Genomic DNA, 22,467 nt, shown 5'->3' on the forward strand with positions numbered 1-22,467 from the left:
TTGTAGAGGAGGAGCCCTACTTGGCTGAGCCTCTAGAGAAGCTCACTGCTGAATGCTGGGTCAGAGGGACCCCCAGTGTAAATCATCATACACTGCTGAAGGCACATACAGCAATGTCTTCACACAGATAGGCTGGAGGACGTCATCCACACACACTTCTCTGGAGAAGGCGTCACGTGTTTTAGCACAAGGGCTGCACAGGTCCTGTTCAGGCTCCTTTCATGTAACCTTTGCCCAGGACTCTACCAAGATGGCATGCAGGCTGAGTCACATTGATGTTTTTGTTTGTTTGTTTGTTTGTTTGTTTTTGTTCTGTTTTAAGAAAAGGTCTTGCTATGTATGCTGGTCTCTAGTTCATGATGGCCGTGCTGGGATCACAGGTGTGCAAGCACCATGTCCAATGGACTCTGATGCTATCGTCCTGATTGGTCTGAATGGCAGCTGAGGCTCATGCATTATTAATACCACCTACTCTGGGCCACTCCCACTAATCAGACATTCCTAGTCGTGTTATACACGCTACGATTTTCTTTCTTTTATAATCTCTAAGTTTTTGGGTATAGTTTTTCTTCATTCTTGAGAATTTCACACATGAAATATGACAATACTCATTTTCAATTTTCCCTCTAACTCCTCCTTTATCCCCACCCCCCAGTGTAGTCGCCAGCAGCTACGGGTTACTGGGTTCCTGAAAGGAAAGCTGGGGTTGGATGGGAAAGACAGTGAGAGAAATAACAAGCCAAGACAAAGTTCTCTGATCAAGGCCAATGTTTACTTGTGAGTCAGAGCTTATAAAGGGGGTGGGGGGACCCATCCCCCACCACACCAGGATCTCGCTGCTTTGTCAGGATCCCTGCTTTCAGCAGGTAGTGGCATCTTGGAGGAAACCGCAAATGTGGCAGGACAATAGACTTTACCTAGGTCGGAAGACTCCACCCTAGATGGGCTAGCAACTGTGGCAAACCAAGTCTGAGCCAGCCTGCTCAAGACTGGGGGGAGGGCACATGCTAGTATGTCCTCTTCTAACTTCATGTCTTTTTTTTTTTTTTTTTTTTTTTGGTAGCCCACTAAGTCCAGTTAGTGCCGCCTATATGCACATGAGTGTGGGCATCCTATAGAGTGTGAGAAACCTAACAATGGCCACAGCCTCAAAAACTAATGAACTTCCCTTCCCCTGCAGCTATTAACAGCCAATAGCTCCTCAGTGAGGGGTGGGGCCTGGAGATCATCAACCCTATCTATGCCAGGCCGGCTTGATCTTGTGCAGGTGGCGCTCATCACTGTGAGCCATGCCATGTCCAGAAGACAGGACTTCACCTCACCTCGCCCATTCTCCAGGTTATATTCCTTCCATCTCTTCTTCTGCAAAGCTCCTGAGCCCTGGTGCTGGGGTGTGAATACAGATGTTCCGTTTAGTTCTGAGCGTCCGGTCTCTTCAGCACTGTGACCAGTTGTGCACCTCCACTTTGACTTGTGTCTTCTGCAAAAAGCAGCTGCTTTGATCAAGGTCGAGAGAGCTCAGGTCTATGGGTTTTAACATTTATATTTACAATGCAATTTGGCAACATGATCACATTAGTTACTTTTCTGTTGCTGAGATAAAACACCAGAAGAAGAAGGAGAAGGGGGAGGAGAAGGAGGAGGAGGAGAAGGAGGAGGAGGAGGAGGAGGAGGAGGAGGAGGAGGAGGAGGAGGAGGAGGAGGAGGAGGAAATGGGTTTATTTGGGCTTACATTCCCAGAGGGGATACAGCCCAGCACAACAGGAGAGGCATGGTGGCGGCAGGAGTGTAAGATAGGCCTGGCATCGGGAGGCTGGCTGATCACATTTCATTCCCACACATGAAACCCAGAGGGAGCAAAGGAAGCAGGGCCAGGTTATAAAACAGCAAAGACCACCCCCAGTCACCTACATCCTCCAGCAAGGTTCTGGATGTCTTTAGGAACTTCCTAAAGGTTCCATAGTGTTCTCAAGCAGTCCACCAGTTGGAGAGCAATAGACATGAGTCTACGGGGGGAGGGGGGGTCATTTCAAGCTACAATAATGAGCATTTCTAGTGCCTATGTTTGTTTCTGGCTGTTTTTGTTCTTTTAACTTTGAAACTCCCTTTATTTTTGTGTGTATGCATGTTTTGGCTGCATGTCTGTCTGCACCATGTATGTGTCTGGTACACAGAGGCCAGAAGAGGATGTTGGATTCCCTGTGACTGGAGTTTTAGGGAGTTGTGAGCATCTTTGTTTCTTGAGTCAGGGTCTCACTATGTAGCTTAGGCTGGCTTTGAACTCAATATTCTTCTGCCTCAGACTGGGATTACAGGCATGTGTCACCATGCCCAGCTTACCAGAATCCTTAGGAAAACAGATTTAAAAAAAAAAAGTTGTAACATTTTAAATAACTACATCTTTGAGAATTTCATGCATTTTTACAATGTTTTTTTGATTATCCCTGTGGAGGGACTTTTGTGTCTGAGGCTGTAATCCTAGCTCATGTCTATGGGAGTCATAGTCCCTAGAGTAGAACCAGCTATTGTTATTTTGCTAAATATTCATGCTGTCAAATTTGTTTCCTAAATATTTATGCTTACACCTATAGATGTGGGCTATTCTTTGCCTTGGCCATAGAAGCTTCTTTTTGGAGTGGAAATAAGTCAAAGCTGAGATGTATCGCTGGTAAAAGAGTAAGGAGGGAGACTACTTGCTCCAACCTAAGCGGAATATCATATTAATTCCCCCCACAACCACTACCACCAAGGCTCAGGAGAGGGAAGGAATGCAGGATGGGAGGAACATCGTGAAATGTTGGCTTCTGGGCTGTGTCCGTCTCACTCATGGCAGCTATGGCTGCCCCCACAAGACCTATACAAGATCAAGTCAGCCAACACTCTGGTGTGGATGCGGGTAGATGATCTCCAGGCCCCACCCCTCGCTGAGGAGCTGTTAGTTGTTGGCAGCTGCTGGGGAGAGAGAATCATTCTGAGCATGTGGGTGGACCGAAGACACCCAGAGGCCCACCCATCACATGGCTCGCTTGCCGCTGGAGCTACTACAACGTGAAAGTCTGTGGTGGAGAGATAGGAGAATGGAGTGAGGCTCGGTGAAGCCCCAGCCCGAGCCGTCACTGAGGGCCATGTCTGGGTCTGTGATCAGGCAGCAGCAGGGGCCTGTGTCTATGTCTGTGGCTCACATTATGACCAAAGGCCACGTGGATGTCCCTGGTCTGGTCTGCTGCCTGGAACCATGTTGATGTGCAAGGACTGTGCAGAGATGGCCCAGTTGGGGGTTGAGGGGACTCAGGTGAGCCCTGTGGCAGGTTAGGAGAGCAGGATTGCTGTCCCTGCCCCTTGCCAGCTATAGTACTCCTGAGAGCAGGCCCTGTTCGTCACCTGGGTGACATCACTAGAGTTGGCCACGATGTTAGGAGTGTGGGTGAGCTGGCCTCCTACTCACTTGCTGTGGGGTGGTGCAGGTGAGGGAGAGATGGCCCTCATGTCCCTTGCTGGCTGCAGCACTGGGTGAACTGGTGGCCCAGCGCTGGAGACCTGTCCTGGTGCTGTGAGTGTGGGAGAGTTTGAGGGCTGATCAGCTCAGCTACCACCCAGGCCCAGATCCAGGGTGTTGAGTTGGCCCACCCCAACATCTGCTCCATCTATGAACTGCTGGAGCATTAAAGGAGACGGTCCTGCAGATCCAAAACTGCAGGACTTCCATGACTCAGGGCAACAACAGGGTTTCCGAGGAGTCCTGGTAAGGATCCAGTATGGATGGTGTAGCAGGAACCAGAGGCCTCAAACCAGACTAGTAACACAGCAATGAACATTTCCAAGTACAGACATGTGGTCTAAAAGAGTATACTGTGGGACACACTGTGACACACTACAGCTTCCACAATGAGAGTTTTTAGGTTTGTATTTGTTTTTTATTTTTGGGTTTTTTTTTGTTCTTTTATTCTTTATTTTTATTTTATTTTAGGGGGAGGTTATAAGAGTGGAGGGAAGATACAAAGAGATGGGGAGAGGAGAGGATTGGGGTGCATTCACAAGGGATCAATAAAGTTAAAAAAAGAGACATGACGTTTAGGAGGGGAGCTTGCTGGAGGGGGTAAAGAAAGGTGGGTGCCATATTTGTGTATAAGTATGAAATTCTCAAAGATAAAAGTATTTTTAAAGCTGGGCATGGTGGCACTCGTGTAATCTCTGCACTGGAAAGGCAGAGACAGGTCCATTTCTGAGGCTCGCTAGTCTATCAGCCTGGCATTTCAGTCTCTAAGCTCACAAATAGTTCACAAATAGTTCTACAAACTAAACATAGAGTTCACATTAACAGCAGCATGGGCAGGAGAACTGGCCACACTCCCACCCACCTGTCTGAGACCCAGGCTGACCAGCTCAGCTACCACCCAGACCCAGATCAGGACTTTGAGTTGGCCCACCCCAACATCTACCCTATCTACGAACTGCTGGGGCACTGAAGGAGCTGGTCCTGCCTATTCAAAGCTGCAAGATCTCCAGGACACAGGGCAACTGCAGGCTATCTGATAGGTCACCAGACTCAGTGGCAAGTACCTTTATCCACTGATCCCTCCCACCCACCCCTACCTCTTAAGTTTCTATTACCTCTCAATATCCCATTAAACTATGAACCCATCAATGGAATATTCCATTGAGAGTCCTCAGAATTCACTCTCTTCACCAAAGCCCACCTTGGAAGATAGCCACATTGAAGATCAAGACTTCAACATGAGCTTTTGGGAGTCTTTTCAGATTCAAACCATAGCACAAGTGTATACATTTGAGAAATACTATCTTCCTGCTCTCAAGACAATTGACAATATAGTTTTAAAGACAAGACTAATTCACACATCAGTGATTAGTCCCAGCTCGCCCACACGCACAGCACCAGGGCAAGCTCAAGCTCTCCAGCACTGACCCATTTACCCAATTTTACAATCGGCAAGGGCAGGGCCAGATCTCCCTATGTTCCGTCCCTGAAACCCACATGGCAGAAAGAGAGGACCAACTCTTGAAAGTTGTCCTCTGACCACCACATGGTACAAGTGCAACTTCACAATGAATAAATGAATGTATAAAGATTGTTTATTTAGAAGGTAGAATCTACTCAAGCGATTGGCTCCTTGGGATGTGTTTGGGAGGTGTAGCTCTGTCCTTGGCTCTTTCTGCTCCCTCACTGTTTTCCTTCTGGATTTCTTGAGGTGAGGGCAGCTTTTCTTGCCACCGGCTCCCATACCCACTATTACCTGCTTCATCATAGATCCAGAACGACATGGCCAAGGGACTGAGGACTGAAATGCCTGAAATCATGGGTCCAAATGAATCTTTTTTCCCCTTTGTGCTCATGTATTTTCTCTCAATGATGGGAAGATGCCTAACACACTACTCAGGGTGGGCATGAGTGTTCATCAGACTAGTAGGGTGAAGACTGAATGCTGAGGAAACTATGAAATAGACTCTTCACAGTTTTGGGATACAAAGGTTTTATGAGGCCATTCTCACTGGGCAAGATAGTCTAAAGGATTTCCAGAATTCCTGAGTGTTACAGAAACATCACAGTATCCACAGGGATCAAGCAATTAGCACAAATGCAGATTAATGGGACGAGGACAAGAATGACTGTTTCTAGAAATGAGCTGCAAAACACTTGCCCCATGCCTTAGCTGCACATCAATAAATGCACATCAAATAAAGCTACAAGAATATCTAACCACAACTAGCTACTGTTTTTGTTTGTTTGTTTGTTTTTATGATTCGGGCTGGAAGTGCTCCTCTGTGCAGGCATCATTGCCCTGAGCAGGCTGGATGGTGAAATATGGATAGAAAGAGCTGCAGATACACAAAGCCTTGGACAGAGTTCCACAACAAGCCGAGTTGGTGAGCCTCCATGGACAGCAGTGCTTATAATCTCTTCCCACTCAAACTGGAGGCTTCCCCTCCTTGCTCTTATTGTGCAATTTAAAGACACTGCTGTCTTTGTGGTTGGAACACTGCTGGACTTTTGGTTTAAACATGCTGTTGACCAAATGTCTTACTGAGGAATCTTTCCATTGGTCCAATTCTGTAATGAGTACAGGCGCTGATAACTGACTTCCCGAGGAGCCAGTGCTTACACGGGATTGAACAGTATGTAGCCTAGTAGATCTGATAACATGTTATTGGCTTGGGGTTTGATTCTTGGTCCCTTTCTTCACTTAAAGTTAAGAACTCTAATGTTGATGATGTGCACAGATCTGTGTAGAACAAAACCTAGGGAAGAAATGGAAACTGGGTGGTCGTCAGTGTGATTAATCTGGGTGGGATGAGGTTGTGGTGTCATACTTTCTTTTAGCTGGAATGCATTTTTGTACCACAATGTAAGTTCCAATAAAAGCTTACTTAATTAAAAAAACAAAACAAACAAACAAACCTGCCACCTTGGTTTTCCCTTCCACACCTGCCCTTTTTGTATTTCTGATGTCTGATTAACCCCTTTAGTGAATATCAAGGCTTTTCATTTCTGATCCTTAAATATGTTCTCTCCCTGAACCTCTGTGTACTTGTCAGACACATTTCCAGGTAAGGAAGGTAGAAGTTTCTCTGTCCCAGTCACTCTTCCTGACAATGTACCTGGTATGCCAAAGTATTTAGTTTTCTGAGGATGAGTAACTTATAAGTAGGCAAGTGTAGGGGGCTGATCTGGTATTGCTATGTATTCAAATGCTAAATATCAGCCCCTAAGATCTGGTTGCCCCCTGGGCTGTTAGGGATGGTTAAGAAATACAAGTTAATAGTTACTAGTATCATGCCAGATGCTAGTCTAGATTATCACAGAAATATACACCCTAGGTTGCACAGATAATTTATACCTATAAACAAGCAATGTTTGCTTGCTCAGGTATGCTATAAATAGATGGATAGTCTTCAAAACTCTCAGATACTCATAGAATAGGGCATTTAAAGTTTGTTTGTTGTTGTTGTTTGTTTTTTTTTATTTTTTTATTTAAGACCTTCTTGACATAAAGGCATGTCAGCTTCTGGCAGTACCCCATTCTATTTCAAAGAAGATGATGAGCATCAAGAATCTCCAACCGGAGTTTGCCTCAATGTGGCAAGCTGCCACAGGGCAGAGAGTTGCCCATAATTCAACTACAGACATAATGCTGTTCAGAAAGGACAAACAGGCTCAGGGACATCTGCCAAGCTCTGCCAAGAGAGGGTAAGCAAGTCCTTTATAATTCCTGCTTCACAAAATGTCTGTCAGATATACTGGGCCAGAAGGATGAAGATGGATGCTCCAACATTATGGAGACAATTCTGGGGAACTGTCCAGGCAGCCATTTCTCAGCCATTTCTTAACCTTGAAAGCTGCTTGCCTGCATTTCCTACAAATTCAGGTAATATTTACCCCTTCTCACATCTCTAATGGGGATGAAGGCCAGAGAGTTATAGTCTTACAATTAAACTTAAGTTATAAAGGATCTAAAAAATATACTTTAGGGTCTAAAGAGGTTTTTAAGGATGGCAAATGAAAGTTATGTAAGTTGGAGGACTTGAAGGTTTAAGTTATAAATGGATGTTTTAAGGTTGATAATTGCAAGTTATGAAAGTTAGAGAATTTAATGCCTAAGATGGTGTATTAGTCAGGGTTCTCTAGAGTCACAGAACTTATGGATAGTCTCTAGATAATAAAGGAATTTATTGATGACTTACAGTCGGCAGCTCAATTCCCAACAATTGTTCAGTCGCAGCTGTGAATGGAAGTCCAAGGATCTAGCAGTTACTCAGTCTCACGCAGCAAGCAGGCGAAGGAGCAAGAGCAAGAGCTAGACTCCCTTCTTCCAATGTCCTTATATTGTCTCCAGCAGAAGGTGTAGCCCAGATTAAAGGTGTGTTCCGCCACACCTTTAATCCCAGATGAAAGGCGTAGCCCAGATTAAAGGTGTGTTCCTTAAACACGGAGATTCAATCTTCTGGAATCCATAGCCACTATGGCTCAAGATCTTCAAACCAAGATCCAGATAAGGATCTCCAAGCCTCCAGATAAGGGTCACTGGTGAGCCTTCCAATTCCGGATAGTAGTTCATTCCAAATATTGTCAAGTTGACAACCAGAAATTGCCACTACAATCCACCCCTTGTCAACTTGACACAAATAATATCTCATGTTCACATGAAACAATAACAAGGTTGTAAATAGGCCTAACATGATATAACTATTCCTCGTACAATCGCAAACGCATTAGTAAATTGACAATGGCATTCATATTACTTTATAATCCTCGTTTCTGCAACTGGTTACGTGGCCTTAATTGGTATTTATAACTACCTTCCTCTACTACCCATTCTGTATTTCCTTCACCTTCAGCCAGCACCTCAGCAGGTCTTGGCTCTTTTCCTGGAGGATTGACCCATACCTTCATTCCTGATGGGTCTGTGTCCTTTGTCATCCTGCTTGGATTAGGCTGTTGTAGTTTCCCATTGACTTTAATCACAGGACATGGTAGTACTAAGAGACGCCCTAAGGGATCTCCTACACTCCAGACATAATCTTGCTTACCACCATTGTGAAGAGGTAATCCAATTTCCCCATGGTAATCTGGATCTATCACCCCTCCTAACACTGTTATTCCTTTTTTAGCCTGTTGGTTTAAGGGCATTAGAAGCCCAAAATGACCAGGGGGAAGTCTGAGCTTCCAGTTCAATGGAATGTTTGTTGTAGCTCCTGGTAGGAGCACTCCCCTCTCTGGAGCCAAAACTTCTAGGCCAGCAGAACCTAGAGTTATGGGGACAGGAAGCAAAAATTTTCCTAGAGGGTCACTAGGAGTGATAGTAAGTGGAACTATTCCCTTTTCCACCCCTTGATTCCTGGACCCATGAATCCTGGCTATGGGTGAAACTGTACCATATATCGAGCGCTGATTCAAAGCATATACTGCCTTCTGAAGAACTCTACCCCAGCCTTCCAAGCTGTTACCACCTAATTGGCGCTGTAACTGCGTCTTCAAAAGGCCATTCCATCTTTCTATCAGACCAGCTGCTTCAGGATGGTGGGGAACGTGGTAAGACCAGTGAATTCCATGATCGTGGGCCCACTGTCGTACTTCTCTGGCTGTGAAATGAGTTCCTTGGTCAGAAGCAATACTGTGTGGAATACCATGACGATAGATAAGGCATTCTGTCAGTCCGTGAATGGTGGTTTTAGCAGAGGCATTACGTGCAGGAAAGGCAAATCCATAACCAGAATAAGTATCTACTCCAGTAAGAACAAAACGCTGTCCTTTCCATGAAGGAAGTGGTCCAACGTAGTCAACCTGCCACCAGGTTGCTGGCTGGTCACCTCGAGGAATGGTGCCATATCTGGGGCTCAGTGTTGGTTTCTGCTGTTGGCAGATCTGGCAATCAGCAGCAGCTGTAGCCAGGTCAGCTTTGGTGAGTGGAAGCCCGTGTTGCTGAGCCCAAGCATAACCTCCATCTCGACCACCATGGCCACTTTGTTCATGTGCCCATTGAGCAATGACAGGGATGGCTGGGGAGAGAGGCTGATTGTCCACAGAACGGGTCATCTTATCCACTTGATTATTGAACTCCTCCTCGGCTGAAGTCACCTTTTGGTGAGCATTTACATGGGACACAAATATCTTCACATCCTTTGCCCATTTGGAGAGATCTATCCACATACTTCTTCCCCAGATGTCTTTCTCACCAATTTTCCAATTGTGATCTTTCCAAGTGCCTGACCATCCAGCCAATCCATTGGCTACAGCCCATGAGTCAGTGAATAATCGTACATCTGGCCATTTCTTCTTGCAAACAAACTGTAATACCATGTGTACTGCCCGAAGTTCTGCCCACTGTGAAGATTTCCCTTCACCTGTGTCTTTCAAGGTTGTCCCAGAAAGGGGTTGTAATGCTGCAGCTGTCCACTTCTGGGTGGTGCCTGCATAACGTGCAGAGCCATCAGTAAACCAGGCTCTAGTCTTCTCCTCTTCGGTCAGTTGATCATAGGGAACACCCCATGAGGCTATAGGCGCATGCTTGGCAGCAGATGGCATTGTAACAGGAGTAGAAACCATAGGCATTTGAGCAACTTCTTCATGTAACTTGCTTGTGCCTTCAGGACCTGCTCTGGCCCGATCACGTATATACCACTTCCATTTGATAATAGACTGCTGCTGTGCGCGTCCCACTTTATGACTTGCAGGGTCTGATAGTACCCAGCTCATGATGGGTAGTTCAGGTCGCATAGTAACTTGGTGTCCTATTGTCAAACGTTCAGTTTCCACTAAGGCCCAATAGCAGGCCAAGAGCTGTTTTTCAAAGGGAGAATAGTTGTCTGCAGATGATGGTAGAGCTTTGCTCCAAAATCCCAAAGGTCTTTTCTGTGATTCACCTACAGGGGCCTGCCAGAGGCTCCAAACAGCATCTCTATCAGCCACAGACACCTCAAGTACCATTGGGTCTGCTGGGTCATATGGTCCAAGTGGTAGAGCAGCCTGCACAGCAGCCTGGACCTGTTGAAGGGCCTTCTCCTGTTCCAGGCCCCACACAAAGCTAGCAGCTTTCCGAGTCACTTGGTAAATAGGCCTAAGTAACACACCCAAGTGAGGGATGTGTTGTCTCCAGAATCCAAATAGGCCCACTAAACGTTGTGCTTCTTTCTTGGTTGTAGGAGGGGCCAGGTGCAATAACTTATCTTTCACCTTAGAAGGAATATCTCTGCATGCCCCACACCACTGGACTCCTAAGAATTTCACTGAGGTAGATGGTCCCTGAATTTTGGTTGGATTTATTTCCCATCCTCTGATACTCATATGTGTTACCAATGAGTCCAAAGTGGTTGCTACTTCCTGCTCACTTGGTCCAATCAGCATAATGTCATCAATATAGTGCACCAATGTGATATTTTGTGGAAGATCCAAACGATCAAGATCCCTTCTAACTAAATTATGACACAGGGCAGGAGAGTTAATATATCCTTGAGGCAAAACTGTGAAAGTATACTGTTGGCCTTGCCAACTGAAAGCAAATTGCTTCTGGTGGTCCTTATGGACAGGTACTGAGAAGAAGGCATTTGCCAGATCAATAGCCGCATACCAGGTGCCAGGAGATGTGTTAATTTGCTCAAGTAACGAAACTACATCTGGTACAGTAGCTGCAATTGGAGTTACTACCTGATTTAGTTTTCGATAATCAACTGTCATTCTCCATGATCCATCTGTTTTCTGCACTGGCCAGATAGGAGAGTTAAATGGAGATGTGGTGGGAACCACCACCCCTGCATCTTTCAAGTCCTTGATAGTGGCAGTAATTTCTGCAATGCCTCCAGGAATACGATACTGTTTTTGATTCACTATTTTCTTTGGCAGAGGCAACTCTAAAGGCTTCCATTTGGCCTTTCCAACCATAATAGCCCTCACTTTACAGTTCAGGGAACCAATATGAGAATTCTGCCAATTTCTGAGTATATCTATCTCAATTATACATTCTGGAACTGGGGAAATTACCACAGGATGTGTCCGGGGACCTACTGGACCTACTGTGAGTCGGACATCAGTCAAAACTCCATTAATCACCTGCCCTCCATAAGCCCCTACTTTAACTGGAGGGCCACAATGTTTCTTGGGATCCCCTGGGATCAGTGTCAACTCAGAACCAGTATCCAGCAGACCCCGAAAAGTCTGATTATTTCCTTTTCCCCAGTGTACAGTTACTCTTGTAAAAGGCTGTAGGTCCCTCTGGGGAAGAACTGGAGAAAGGGTAACAGCAAAACCTTTGGGTGTCTTATCAAGATCCTTCCTCAGCGGAACCTGGCCACCCCTTCATTCAAGGGGTTCTGGATCTGCAAACTGTCTCAAGTCTGGAAATTGATTCACTGGCCGAGATTGCTGTTTACCACGATCTAATGTAGCCTTTCTTTCATTTAGCTGTTTACCACCATCTAATGTAGCCTTTCTTTCATTTGTTTGAGAATTTTTCTGCTTATACAGATCAAACAAATATGCAGTAGGCTTCCTATGTATTTCATTCCTGGAAACACCATGATTGGTTAGCCAGTACCAAAGGTCCAACCTAGTCATGCCATTATAAATTTCACCTCTCCTGTGCTGACCATTACTGGGTATGTTATAAACATTCTTTTGTCTACGCTGTCCATTATAATAACTAGGATCACCTTGTCTCCGGCGATTCAATGCTGCCACCTGGCCCTTGTTACCTCGGAATCCAACTAAACCCAGTGAATTTAATTCATCTAATTGAGCAGAAGCATCTCCAATGCTAAGATCTGGCACAAGGAAAAGGGAAAGAACAAAACCCTTCAAATGTGCTGGTGCCCCTCTCACCAATTTGCGTCTTATAGAGCTAGTGAAAGGCATATCTTCTGGACCTTCCCATTGTGGACAATTATGCTTTACACAATATATCCACTCTAGCATTGCAATTTCCCGAAGTCTTAAAATCCCTTCATCAACACTAAGCCACGGAATATCAGGCATCTCCAAGTCATTTCCAGTAGGCCATCTTTTGATAAACACCTCAGCCAACCATTCAAACAAACTTTTGACACCTTTTTTAACTATGCGAGCTTCCGTATTAAACCTAGAATCTCTACTCAGAGGACCCATGTCAATAAACTCAGCCTGCTCTAGTCTTATGTTCCTTCCACCCTTATCCCACACCCTTAAAATCCATTCCCACACATATTCACCAGGTTTCTGCTTGAATGAATTAGCAAACTCATTAAGCTCCTTAGTAGTGTAGCAAATTTCCTCATGGACTACACTTTCTACCTCCCCTCTAGGAGCCTGTTTTGCTTTGAGTCTGGTTACAGGTCTAGAAGAAACTATTGGTGGGCCTTGAGAAACATCAGTAGTGAAAGTCATTGCTGGTTTATCAGACTCTGCAAAATTAATTTCCTCATGTGGGGAAGGCATTATTTCAAGGGGTGGGGCTGAGGGTACTACTTCCTCAGGTGGGGCAAACCCTTGAGAATCTGAAGATTCAAAATTCTCAGCTTCAACATGGTCTTCCCACACATCCCCGTCCCATGTTATAGGATCCCATTCTTTGCCAATTAGAGCCCTTACTTTAACTGTCGACACACTCTGAGGCTGAGACTTGAATTTTCGCTGTAGTTCAGCCAACCTTACAATGAGAGTTTCCGTTTGATTTTCTGCAACTTGAGCTCTATTGCTACAAGAGAGAAGATTTTCTTCAAGGACACACTTAGCAACTTTTAGATCGTTTACTTGTGTCTGGAGCCTTTCGATTTTATCACACAACACCTTCCTTTCATTCATCATTTTTTCCACAGATACTAAGAGCAGCCAGCCAGTAAAATCATTTTCCGATTTTTTCCCCATCTTGTAGAAAGCTTTGTGCACTGAATCACCTAATTCATTAAGAAAATCAAGGGCATTAGCTTCTTTAAGTTCGGAATATAGTTTCAACCATGGGTCTTCAAAATTCTGAGCTCCCAGGAGGGAGAGAATCTGGAGAGGTTTCAATAGTTGAAAGTGCTGGTGGATCAACAAGCCAATTCCAGTATTTTAAAAGATTCATCCTTGTACTTCTGTTACTCTAGAACCACTCCTGGTACCAACTTCTGTATTAGTCAGGGTTCTCTAGAGTCACAGAACTTATGGATAGTCTCTAGATAATAAAGGAATTTATTGATGACTTACAGTCGGCAGCTCAATTCCCAACAATTGTTCAGTCGCAGCTGTGAATGGAAGTCCAAGGATCTAGCAGTTACTCAGTCTCACGCAGCAAGCAGGCGAAGGAGCAAGAGCAAGAGCTAGACTCCCTTCTTCCAATGTCCTTATATTGTCTCCAGCAGAAGGTGTAGCCCAGATTAAAGGTGTGTTCCGCCACACCTTTAATCCCAGATGAAAGGCGTAGCCCAGATTAAAGGTGTGTTCCTTAAACACGGAGATTCAATCTTCTGGAATCCATAGCCACTATGGCTCAAGATCTTCAAACCAAGATCCAGATAAGGATCTCCAAGCCTCCAGATAAGGGTCACTGGTGAGCCTTCCAATTCCGGATAGTAGTTCATTCCAAATATTGTCAAGTTGACAACCAGAAATAGCCACTACAGATGGTAATGAGAAAATGATTTAAATACAGAACTCTAAACTCACCAATATAGGCTAAATAATAGAACACTTTCTCCAAATACAAAAGGAGTGGACATTATGAATGTTAATTATTACACCATAGATTTCATAATTGTTCTTACTATACACACTTTATTGTTGTAAGAAAAGTAGTCTTTTTATTCATACAAAAGAGGGAAATGTAGGGAACTGATCTGGCACTGTTATCTATTCAAATGCTAAATACTGACCCCCAAGATCTGGTTGCCTTTGGTGAGGAGAACCTCAGGTGTGAGGAGATCTTCATGAACACAAAATGATGCTATGTAACCTTGCTTCCCAAGTTAATTGATTAATAAAAGGCTAAAACCTGTGATTGGGCAGTAGATAGAGGTAGGTGCGTTTTCAGCTACCTGGCTTGGGGTCACAGGTAGGGAGAAAACGGAGAAGAAAGGACACACAGAGAAGAGGAGGCCACCATGAGAGTGGATGGACCACGAGCACATGGCCAGGAGAAATGGCAAATAACAAGGGACATATGGCTGGGATGTAAGTTAGAATAACTCCAAACCTGCCCAATCTAGGCTCACAGCTTGTTAATAAAATACAAGGATTGTATGTCTTTTGTACAGGCTAGCTTGAATATGTAATTCCTTTTATAGGCAAACATAAGAATTGCTTAGCAATCTAGGACTCTGCTTGGCTTGGGCTATGCACACATACCACACTCCAAACAATATGCCTATGCAATCTGTAAGGAACCTAGGACCCCCATTTGTATTGAGCTATGCACACAGCCATCTCTAAAGAATTGAGGGCTGGAGAGATGGCTCAGTGGTTAAGAGCACCGACTGCTCTTCCGAAGGTTCTGAGTTCAAATCCCAGCAACCACATGGTGGCTCACAACCACCCATAATGAGATCTGACTCCCTCTTCTGGTGCATCTGAAGACAGCTGCAGTGTACTTAGATACAATAATAAATAAATCTTAAAAAAATATTTTAAAAGAATTGAATAAGTTGTTCCACTCTTAACAACCATTGAACTTGGACAGTTTCTATTCAAAGATGTTTCAACTACATCTTGTAAGAGGATAGTAAGATTGATATAACCTGAATTAATTTTGGGTGCATGGGTAACAAGATGAAAGTATGTACTCTGGGTGAACTTTTAGGGAGTAAACCCCTATTTGCCATCTTATGCCTATGTATAATTGGGTACACATATCAAAAATCAGGTGCATTATGGAAAGAACGTGCACCGTAGGAAAGAGGTTATTATGCCCAGATCCGAGGGTCCCCAAAGACCACTAGGAGTTGAACTCTAGTATGCAAAGACAAAGAGTCTTTATTCAAGCTCGAGCTTGGACCCTCAGGCCCCTCTGATGAGCAAGGTAGCACAGAAGGCCCCAAGCATCTAAGGTTCAGCCCTTTTATTTCAGTTACAGCAGCAGGGTGAGTGGCTTATCAGCTTGGCAGTTACATGATTGGTTAACAATTATTTCAGTTGGCTTAAAGAATTTATATCTATCTATAACGTCTGGAACATTAGGTATTTTCCTGCTGGTGAACCATGTTTAGGGTGGTTCCTTCCTGGAACAGTTTGTGGTTTTCTCAGTAATTAGGGTTGAACCTGAGGATAGGGCCTAGTGTATAATAAAATGGAAGCCTGGTTACAAGATGGAGTTTGTCTTGTCAAGTTGGGGCCCTTCAAGGTTACATAACACTCTGTCAGTCTAGATAAAGAATCACCTATGCAACCTTTAGCAACCAAATTCCTCCTTCTCTTAATTCCATAAAAGGAAATGCCAGACAGTCCTTGGGGACCTTTAGTCAGTGGCCCACGGTCACTATTTTAACCACATTCCTTCTTTCTCTTCTATACTATCACTTTGCTTTGGATACAATTTTGTACTTTGCAAATCTGTATCTGATCATTTCAATGCTGTGAATAAGATGTCATGAACCTGGCAGCACTAAGCCCAGACTCTGACCACCAGGAACAACTACACAGCTGTGAAGAAAAGAACCAAGCCAACGGGCTGGTGGAGAGGGGTGGGTGGGTACAGGGAAAATGGAGAGCAGGTCCTGCTTGTGAATGTGACATTCATGACCAAAGGTTCATGACCTTTAAAGATAACCATGTCTCTATCCTCTGCTGTAGGCTGAATTACCACACAAGCTTTCTTGATGGAATAGAGGTCTTTGTGATGCAGTCTGGTGGCCTGATTCTGTTCTCTGTGACATGCACATGTCAAGGCTTGGCCCTGGGAGCTATTAGGCACATGGACTCTGAATGTCCTAAGAGTAGGATGGCTGGTCTCCTCATGCTGATGAGGTTCAGACCATGCTGAGCACTATGTGCTTTCTGTGGGACACTGAATGTCCCTTGTATGTCTATTTCTGCTTCTTCATCATTGTCCTAATTGTCTGGCAAGTGCGTCAGAATTACCAAGGATTGAAGTGCGAAAATAGAAGAAGCTGCTGTCGGGTAGGGAAACCCTGTGACCAATACTGAGCTGGTAGAGACGCTTTCAAGATCCGTCTTCCACTTATGGCCTCACTACCCCATCTGACAGTTTGGATATGATACTTTGAAGGGTGTTTATATAATACCTTTCTCCTGTGAGGCCTTTCCTTACCAGAATGTTTATGAGTTGTAAACCAAAAACCATTGTATTGCTTTGAATAGAAGATTAGCATTATCTCAGATCTCCCAATACAGGAGAATTTCCCATTTTATTTTGTTACAGCATTTATACCTGGAAAGCTTTTTATATTAGAACACATCCTATATGTGTTCTATTCTTTCTACTCTTTTGCCTGCAAACTCTGGTAAAACATCACTCAGTAGACGGATAGGAAATAGAGTTCAGATTAGTTTCAAAGAGAACCAGAAAAATGGAGAAGAAGGGAAAGTCAGGGAAAAAAAAAGTAGAGCCTAGCAGAAGGCAGGGGAGGAGAGCGTAAAAAATACACATAGATAAGGAAAGGAAAGGAAAAGTGCAAGATATTTATCACAATATGAACACAAAAGAAAGTTCCAGCCTCACATTCTAATATTTTTCTCTTTAAGCGTCATCAAAAAGTCAGGCAAAGGGCTAAAGATGCAGCGTCAAGAGGTAAAGTTCCAATGTCCCCTGACTCCCCGCCCCGGGAGAGCTCCCACAGTTCCTCTTCTCTATGACCTTGCCCAGTGCCAAGTGCTCTAACTTCTGAGGTTCCAGAGCCACTAACTGGTGACATTTACAAAGGACTGATCTTGATGGGAAATGAGAAATTAAGAATGTTAAAAAAAATTCTCTGCCTTACTCCCCTGACAAGAAAGAATTGAGGAATTAAGGCGTCCTTAACTGTCATTTACTGAGTTTATGACCCTATGGGATTCATTTCACCTATGGGTTTATCAATAAAATAAGCACACTATTAATTATCCCTACAGGGGACAGTGCGTTGTAAATGGTGGTGCTCTACCCAGACAAGGCACAGAGCACCAAGTCTAGGAGCTCAGCTTCCTGTTACTGTAGAATCCCATATAACACTGTGTCCTGATTCCTCAGCCAGGAGACTTTCCCGAGAAGAAGATGAGAAGCCATGCGAGCTGCTCTCTATCATGAAAAGGTGACTTCTTGACCTCTGTATCTAAACTCTGATGATTTCTTGGTCTGATCCAGGCCAGGGGTGAGGAAAGGAGTAACTGAGGGAAGGACAAATACAGGCAGGCAGGTTCACCAGCTGAGAGGGCTGCCAGGGCAGAGATGGGTCACATCTCAGCAGGGAAGAGCCACCCCACACCCAATCTGTATGTTAGGGTCTCAGCAGGTCTGAATTTCAGAACGGACTCACGCATGCTCTGTAAAGGACATTGCTAGGGTTGCACCCAGACACCAACCTGTCAAGAGAGGGAATTCAGCATAAAGAGGTCACCATGTCATGTGGTCTTCCTGCTGCTCCCTTCCAAAGGCAGAGCCCTGGGTTTGGCTGGACCCTGCTGCAATTACCTCCTGTCTGTCCTCAGTGGGGGAGCAGTTGTTGGGATGCCATCTTCCCATCATCTTACCCTCTACTTCATTTCTGGAGAGCACAAAAGATTCCCAAGAGTTTCTGGATACAGCAGCACCCCATGCTTTGAGTGAGGACCTCATTTCCTACAGTGTAGGATTAGAACTTTGGGACTGGAGAAAAGGGCCCAGAAACCTCCAGACAGTCTTCCAAAAAGACAGACAAAGTTCCTTCATTAATAGTTGTCTTATTTTTCTCTTCCAAGCCAAAGCTGGGTCCCCAAGCAGGGAAATGTGCGGCAGCTCCTGTGTTTAGATCCCAGCTGCCAAATCTGTGAGGCTACGACTCTAGAGATTCGGCAGTTGCTGCAGAGTAAGAAAAGCCAGATCTCCCCTGCCTTGTTGGGACTGCCACAGAGAGCCGCTTGCCTGGAGATGCCCATATCCAGTGAGTCTTTTGAATGGAATCAGGATTTTTACTCCAGGTACTCCACAAACTCTCCAGTGGTGCCTGGAAACCAAACACTCACACAGCTAACAGAAGAGTTAACAGAGTCTACCAATGCAGATGGTGTCCTGCTTTGCTGGACTGATCCCCTCCAGATAGGACAGGAATTTCATCTGGCAGACATGCCCATGGCCTCTGAGACACTGGTTTCTCCAGGGCTTGAGGAGCCAGTGGTTTTAATGAATGAGGAAGACACAGTGCACAGCAATTTAAACTATATCCAGCAGCTCCAAGACCATGAGGCATTGAACTCACAGATTCCTTTTCAGACCCTGACCCCACAGCTTACTGTCACACATCCTATGGCTGTGTCGATTGTCACCGATGCCCCGCAGCCATTCCTCAGTCCGGAAGTATTAAGGCTTTTGGAGATACATGTGAAAAAACTGATGCATTTCCAAAGGTGGGGGCTCCCCAGACGTGTAGAGGAGTCCCTAAAGCAATTCATGCCAAACCCACCAGTGTATCTCCCGCCAGAACATAACCAACCAGTTTCATTTATCCTGAATACTAGCTCTCAAGACTGTGTTCATAGGTTTGAGGGTATTTCGCCCGAGACCTGGTACTCATATATGGATGGACAACCTATCCAGACCTTTTGGGTTTCTGAGTGGTCTAGTGGTGACCAAGGACAAAGACTATCCTGCAAACCAATCCCTAGCCCTGTGGAAAAGCCCTTACTCACTCCTGACTATGAACTTTTACATGACCTCTGTCTATCGCCTGAGGGACAAGTTGATGGCTCCCAGAGCAATCTTCAGAAGAAATTCACTCAGTTATTCTGCGGTCTCCCTTCTATGCATAGTGAATCCTTGGGGTCCACCTTCTTGTGCACTCAAGGTGTCTCCAAGAATACACTCAAACCCCCCTACAAAGAGCCTCATTTCTTGAAGGTGTCCCCACCTATTCCCTTACCTGAGGCAGCCCCGCCCCCTTCTTCAACTTCTCCAAATGAGTCTTTGGATGAGCCTCAAAGAGCTCAGATCGGTGGTGTTCCATTTCTGACTCTGTCAGAATGTAAAACTTTGGAGTGGCATCTTCTACAAAGACAGCTTCAGCTTCAGTGGGGCCTGCCGGCTGTCATCGCTAGACCTCCACGTGTGCAGAGCCACACGCAGTATAAGCATAAGCCATGGAATAAAGCCAAGCCACGTGAGACTTTAAAATTTTTCGGGCCAGGAAAACCCTTCTCAGCTCTCACCAGAGAGCTTTTCTTCATCCCTCAGCACGCTCGCAGGCTGCTGGAATTCCACCTGCAGAAGCGGCTGATTCACCTTCGCTGGGGGCTGCCCCAGAGGATCCAGCGCTCCATAAATATGCTGCTCTCCTCAACAGACCTGCAGTCCCTGCCCTGCGGTGGCAGTAGGCTACCTAATGTGAGCATCTCACAGCCAGGGAAACCAGAGGCCTATGGGTCTGGTGATACGTTCTTACCCACAGCGGGCAAAGGAACAACCCCCATGCCACACTTGTTTGCCAAGGCACAGGAAATGTTGAAAAGCCATGATACCAAATGTGAACAGATCCGGGAGGGCAAGGTCCCGGCCTGTGTCCAAAGCGCCTGGAAAGGCAGAATTCCTGGGGATTTGGCAGCAGGGACTTTATTCCCAAACATTCCACAAGGTCAGCCCCTGGAGCTTCAGGCAGAAAACAACCCTGACCTACATCAAGAAGCTGTTTCCTGGAAACCAATGGACCTTGACCAGGAGGCTCAGGCCTTTTCAGGTGTTTTCATTGAACACTGTAGGCGACCCCAAGCCCTGTCTGAGGAAACCATTAAGAAACTGGAGACAACTCTGAGACATAAGTATTTGGCCTTCCTGTCAGGCCTGCAGGCCCTTTACTGCATGGCCCCAACTAAAGCAACATCCCCAACTGTTGACCAATCTGTAATCACAACTATGCCCTGGTCTGTCAAAAGCCCACAGAAGCCCCTATCTCAGAAGTCTCCACTTGAAGCCCTATGCCTGAGTGGGCTTGAGCCCTGTACTCAAGATGACAAGGAGACTTCTGCAAACATTGCAGAAGAGTTCCAGCATGGAGCTCAGGGGCATGGAAGGACAGAGAAGGTGCCTCCAGAGAGACAGCCTCTCCTGAATAGACCCTACTCATTAGACACAGAGATCATGGAGAGAGTGAGTTTCTACCTGAAAAGGAAGGCTCTGGATATAAAGTTGGGAATTTCTCTAAAAGAGAGTGTGTTCCAAGAGCCAACTGCAACAGACTTGGAGAGTGAATCTGTTCAGGAGCCTCTCGGGAGTCCACGGGAAAGCACACTGCTACAGGGACCGCCCACCTTATGTCACGTTCCTGTAGCCCCAGATCCAGATAAGGTCTGCCTTAAACAGCCAGCTACTGCAGTGCAGGTTGTGTTTCAGGAGCAAAACCAACCGAGTTCCAGAGCAGTGCCCCATAGATCTGCCCGGCAGGGCTCACAAGTCCACAGGAATATGATGGAGGCCCAAGTGCACTATGTTCAGATGGGGACCGGTGGGGAAATGCTGAACCTAGGGGAACCCTTTAGCACTGAGTCCCAAAGCCCAGGCAAGAGTAAGTCAGGCTATGTCCCTACAGTGGCAGGCAAGAGAAAAATCCCAGGGAAACCCAAGGTCGTGGGGGACCTTGGAGAAGGGGACGCAGGTCTTGGATTTTCCCTGGTCAGTCTAAAGACACGCCAGGATGGAGAGCAGGAGAAGAGGCTCCTGCACAGACAACTCCAGGGCTCCTCACTACAGGCCCAAACCTTTCATCTTGAGGGTGCCTGTCCACACAGCCCCCAGGAGTCCCCTGAGCTCCAGTTCGCAGATCCACCTCCAGAAGTCTTCATGGAGACAGACTCTGAGCAGGACATGGAAGACAGTCAAAGCAAGGAATCCATTGTCCCAGAACCTGCGAGGACTGCTAAAGCCCCCCAGCCTATGCTCTCCCGGGCTTCCCAGGGCCTTCCTTTCCCACGCTCACCAACTCAGAGAAAGCCTTCTCAGGGCCAACCTGGTCCAGGTCACGTCCCACCAGGGCATGCAACGCCAGCCTCTCCCTACACGAGACCCAGCCGCCTTCCAGAGGCTGGCTTGAAAAATAAAATGAAATTATTTTTTCATTCAATTAAACTCAAGATGAAGAGCAAAGCACACACGGAGCCATCCACGGTCTCTACACCTGGAAAGGTGGCCAAAACCAGTAAAGAAAATATTGATAGGGGTCTGCCTCAAGCCAAGAGCCCCACCAAGAAAACAAAGCCAGAGGACTTCAGAGGGCCCAAGGCCCAGTTTTCAGTAGTTGGCCCCTGTCTAACTCCTTCCTATATTCTAGACAGTAAGTTCTGGCCTCGACCTCGACGAGTTGGCTCTGTCTCAGTACTAGGCCACTCTTACCATTGCCCTCGGCACTGTCCTAGGTTGGCTTATGCCAATCAACAGAGAAACCCACCCTAGGTCCCAGGGTTCACATCAGAAATGTTGTTCTGTTAATGGACCCCCTCCTTTGTATCCTTTAAAGAGAACGATTATTGTTATTTTCTCTAATGAACAGGTGGATTAAGGAGCCACCCATAATATATTCTGTACCTGTAAACCAAGAGTTGTCTGTCTTTTCTTGTCTCTGCTGTAGATTATTAAGGGAAGGGATGAAGGAAGCAACAACATCCAACCCCATCCTGCAGAGGAACTTTAGCCCCCAATCTCATGGCTCCTTTTAGAGAAGTACCATTGGCGCAGCTTTCTTCAAGGGATACTTTTGAGTTTATATTTTTGAGGCCGGAAGTGGAAGGCAGGCAGAGAGGGATGCTGGAAGAACAGAGAGTGGGAGATATAGCCAAAAGCAAAGTCGCTAAAAAGAAAATGCACACCGTGTATATGACAAACCACAACTGAGTTG

The 22,467-nt window shown here is 45.6% G+C and overlaps 1 protein-coding gene across 3 annotated transcripts in view; it reads left to right on the plus strand.

Annotated features, from left to right (window-relative positions):
• Positions 1-22,168, plus strand: part of Fam205a3 (family with sequence similarity 205, member A3) — a 29,548-nt gene extending 7,380 nt beyond the window's left edge. The window contains exons 1-4 of one of the 3 annotated variants that reach the window (XM_003688793.5): positions 14,091-16,573; positions 17,159-17,204; positions 17,643-17,703; positions 18,350-22,168. In XM_003688793.5, coding sequence (XP_003688841.1) covers positions 16,430-16,573; positions 17,159-17,204; positions 17,643-17,703; positions 18,350-22,025 — 3,927 coding nt within the window. In that variant the 5' untranslated portion in view covers positions 14,091-16,429 and the 3' untranslated portion in view covers positions 22,026-22,168. Of the gene's footprint in view, positions 1-6,993; positions 7,205-14,090; positions 16,574-17,158; positions 17,205-17,524; positions 17,704-18,349 lie in introns of those variants that run through there. The other 2 variants (XM_006538394.1, NM_001357589.1) reach the window with 2 other exon arrangements.
• The last annotated feature ends 299 nt before the right edge of the window (positions 22,169-22,467 follow it).

The sequence above is a fragment of the Mus musculus genome, chromosome 4, assembly GCF_000001635.26.
Source record: "Mus musculus strain C57BL/6J chromosome 4, GRCm38.p6 C57BL/6J".
In the NCBI taxonomy this organism is placed as follows: Eukaryota; Metazoa; Chordata; class Mammalia; order Rodentia; family Muridae; genus Mus; species Mus musculus.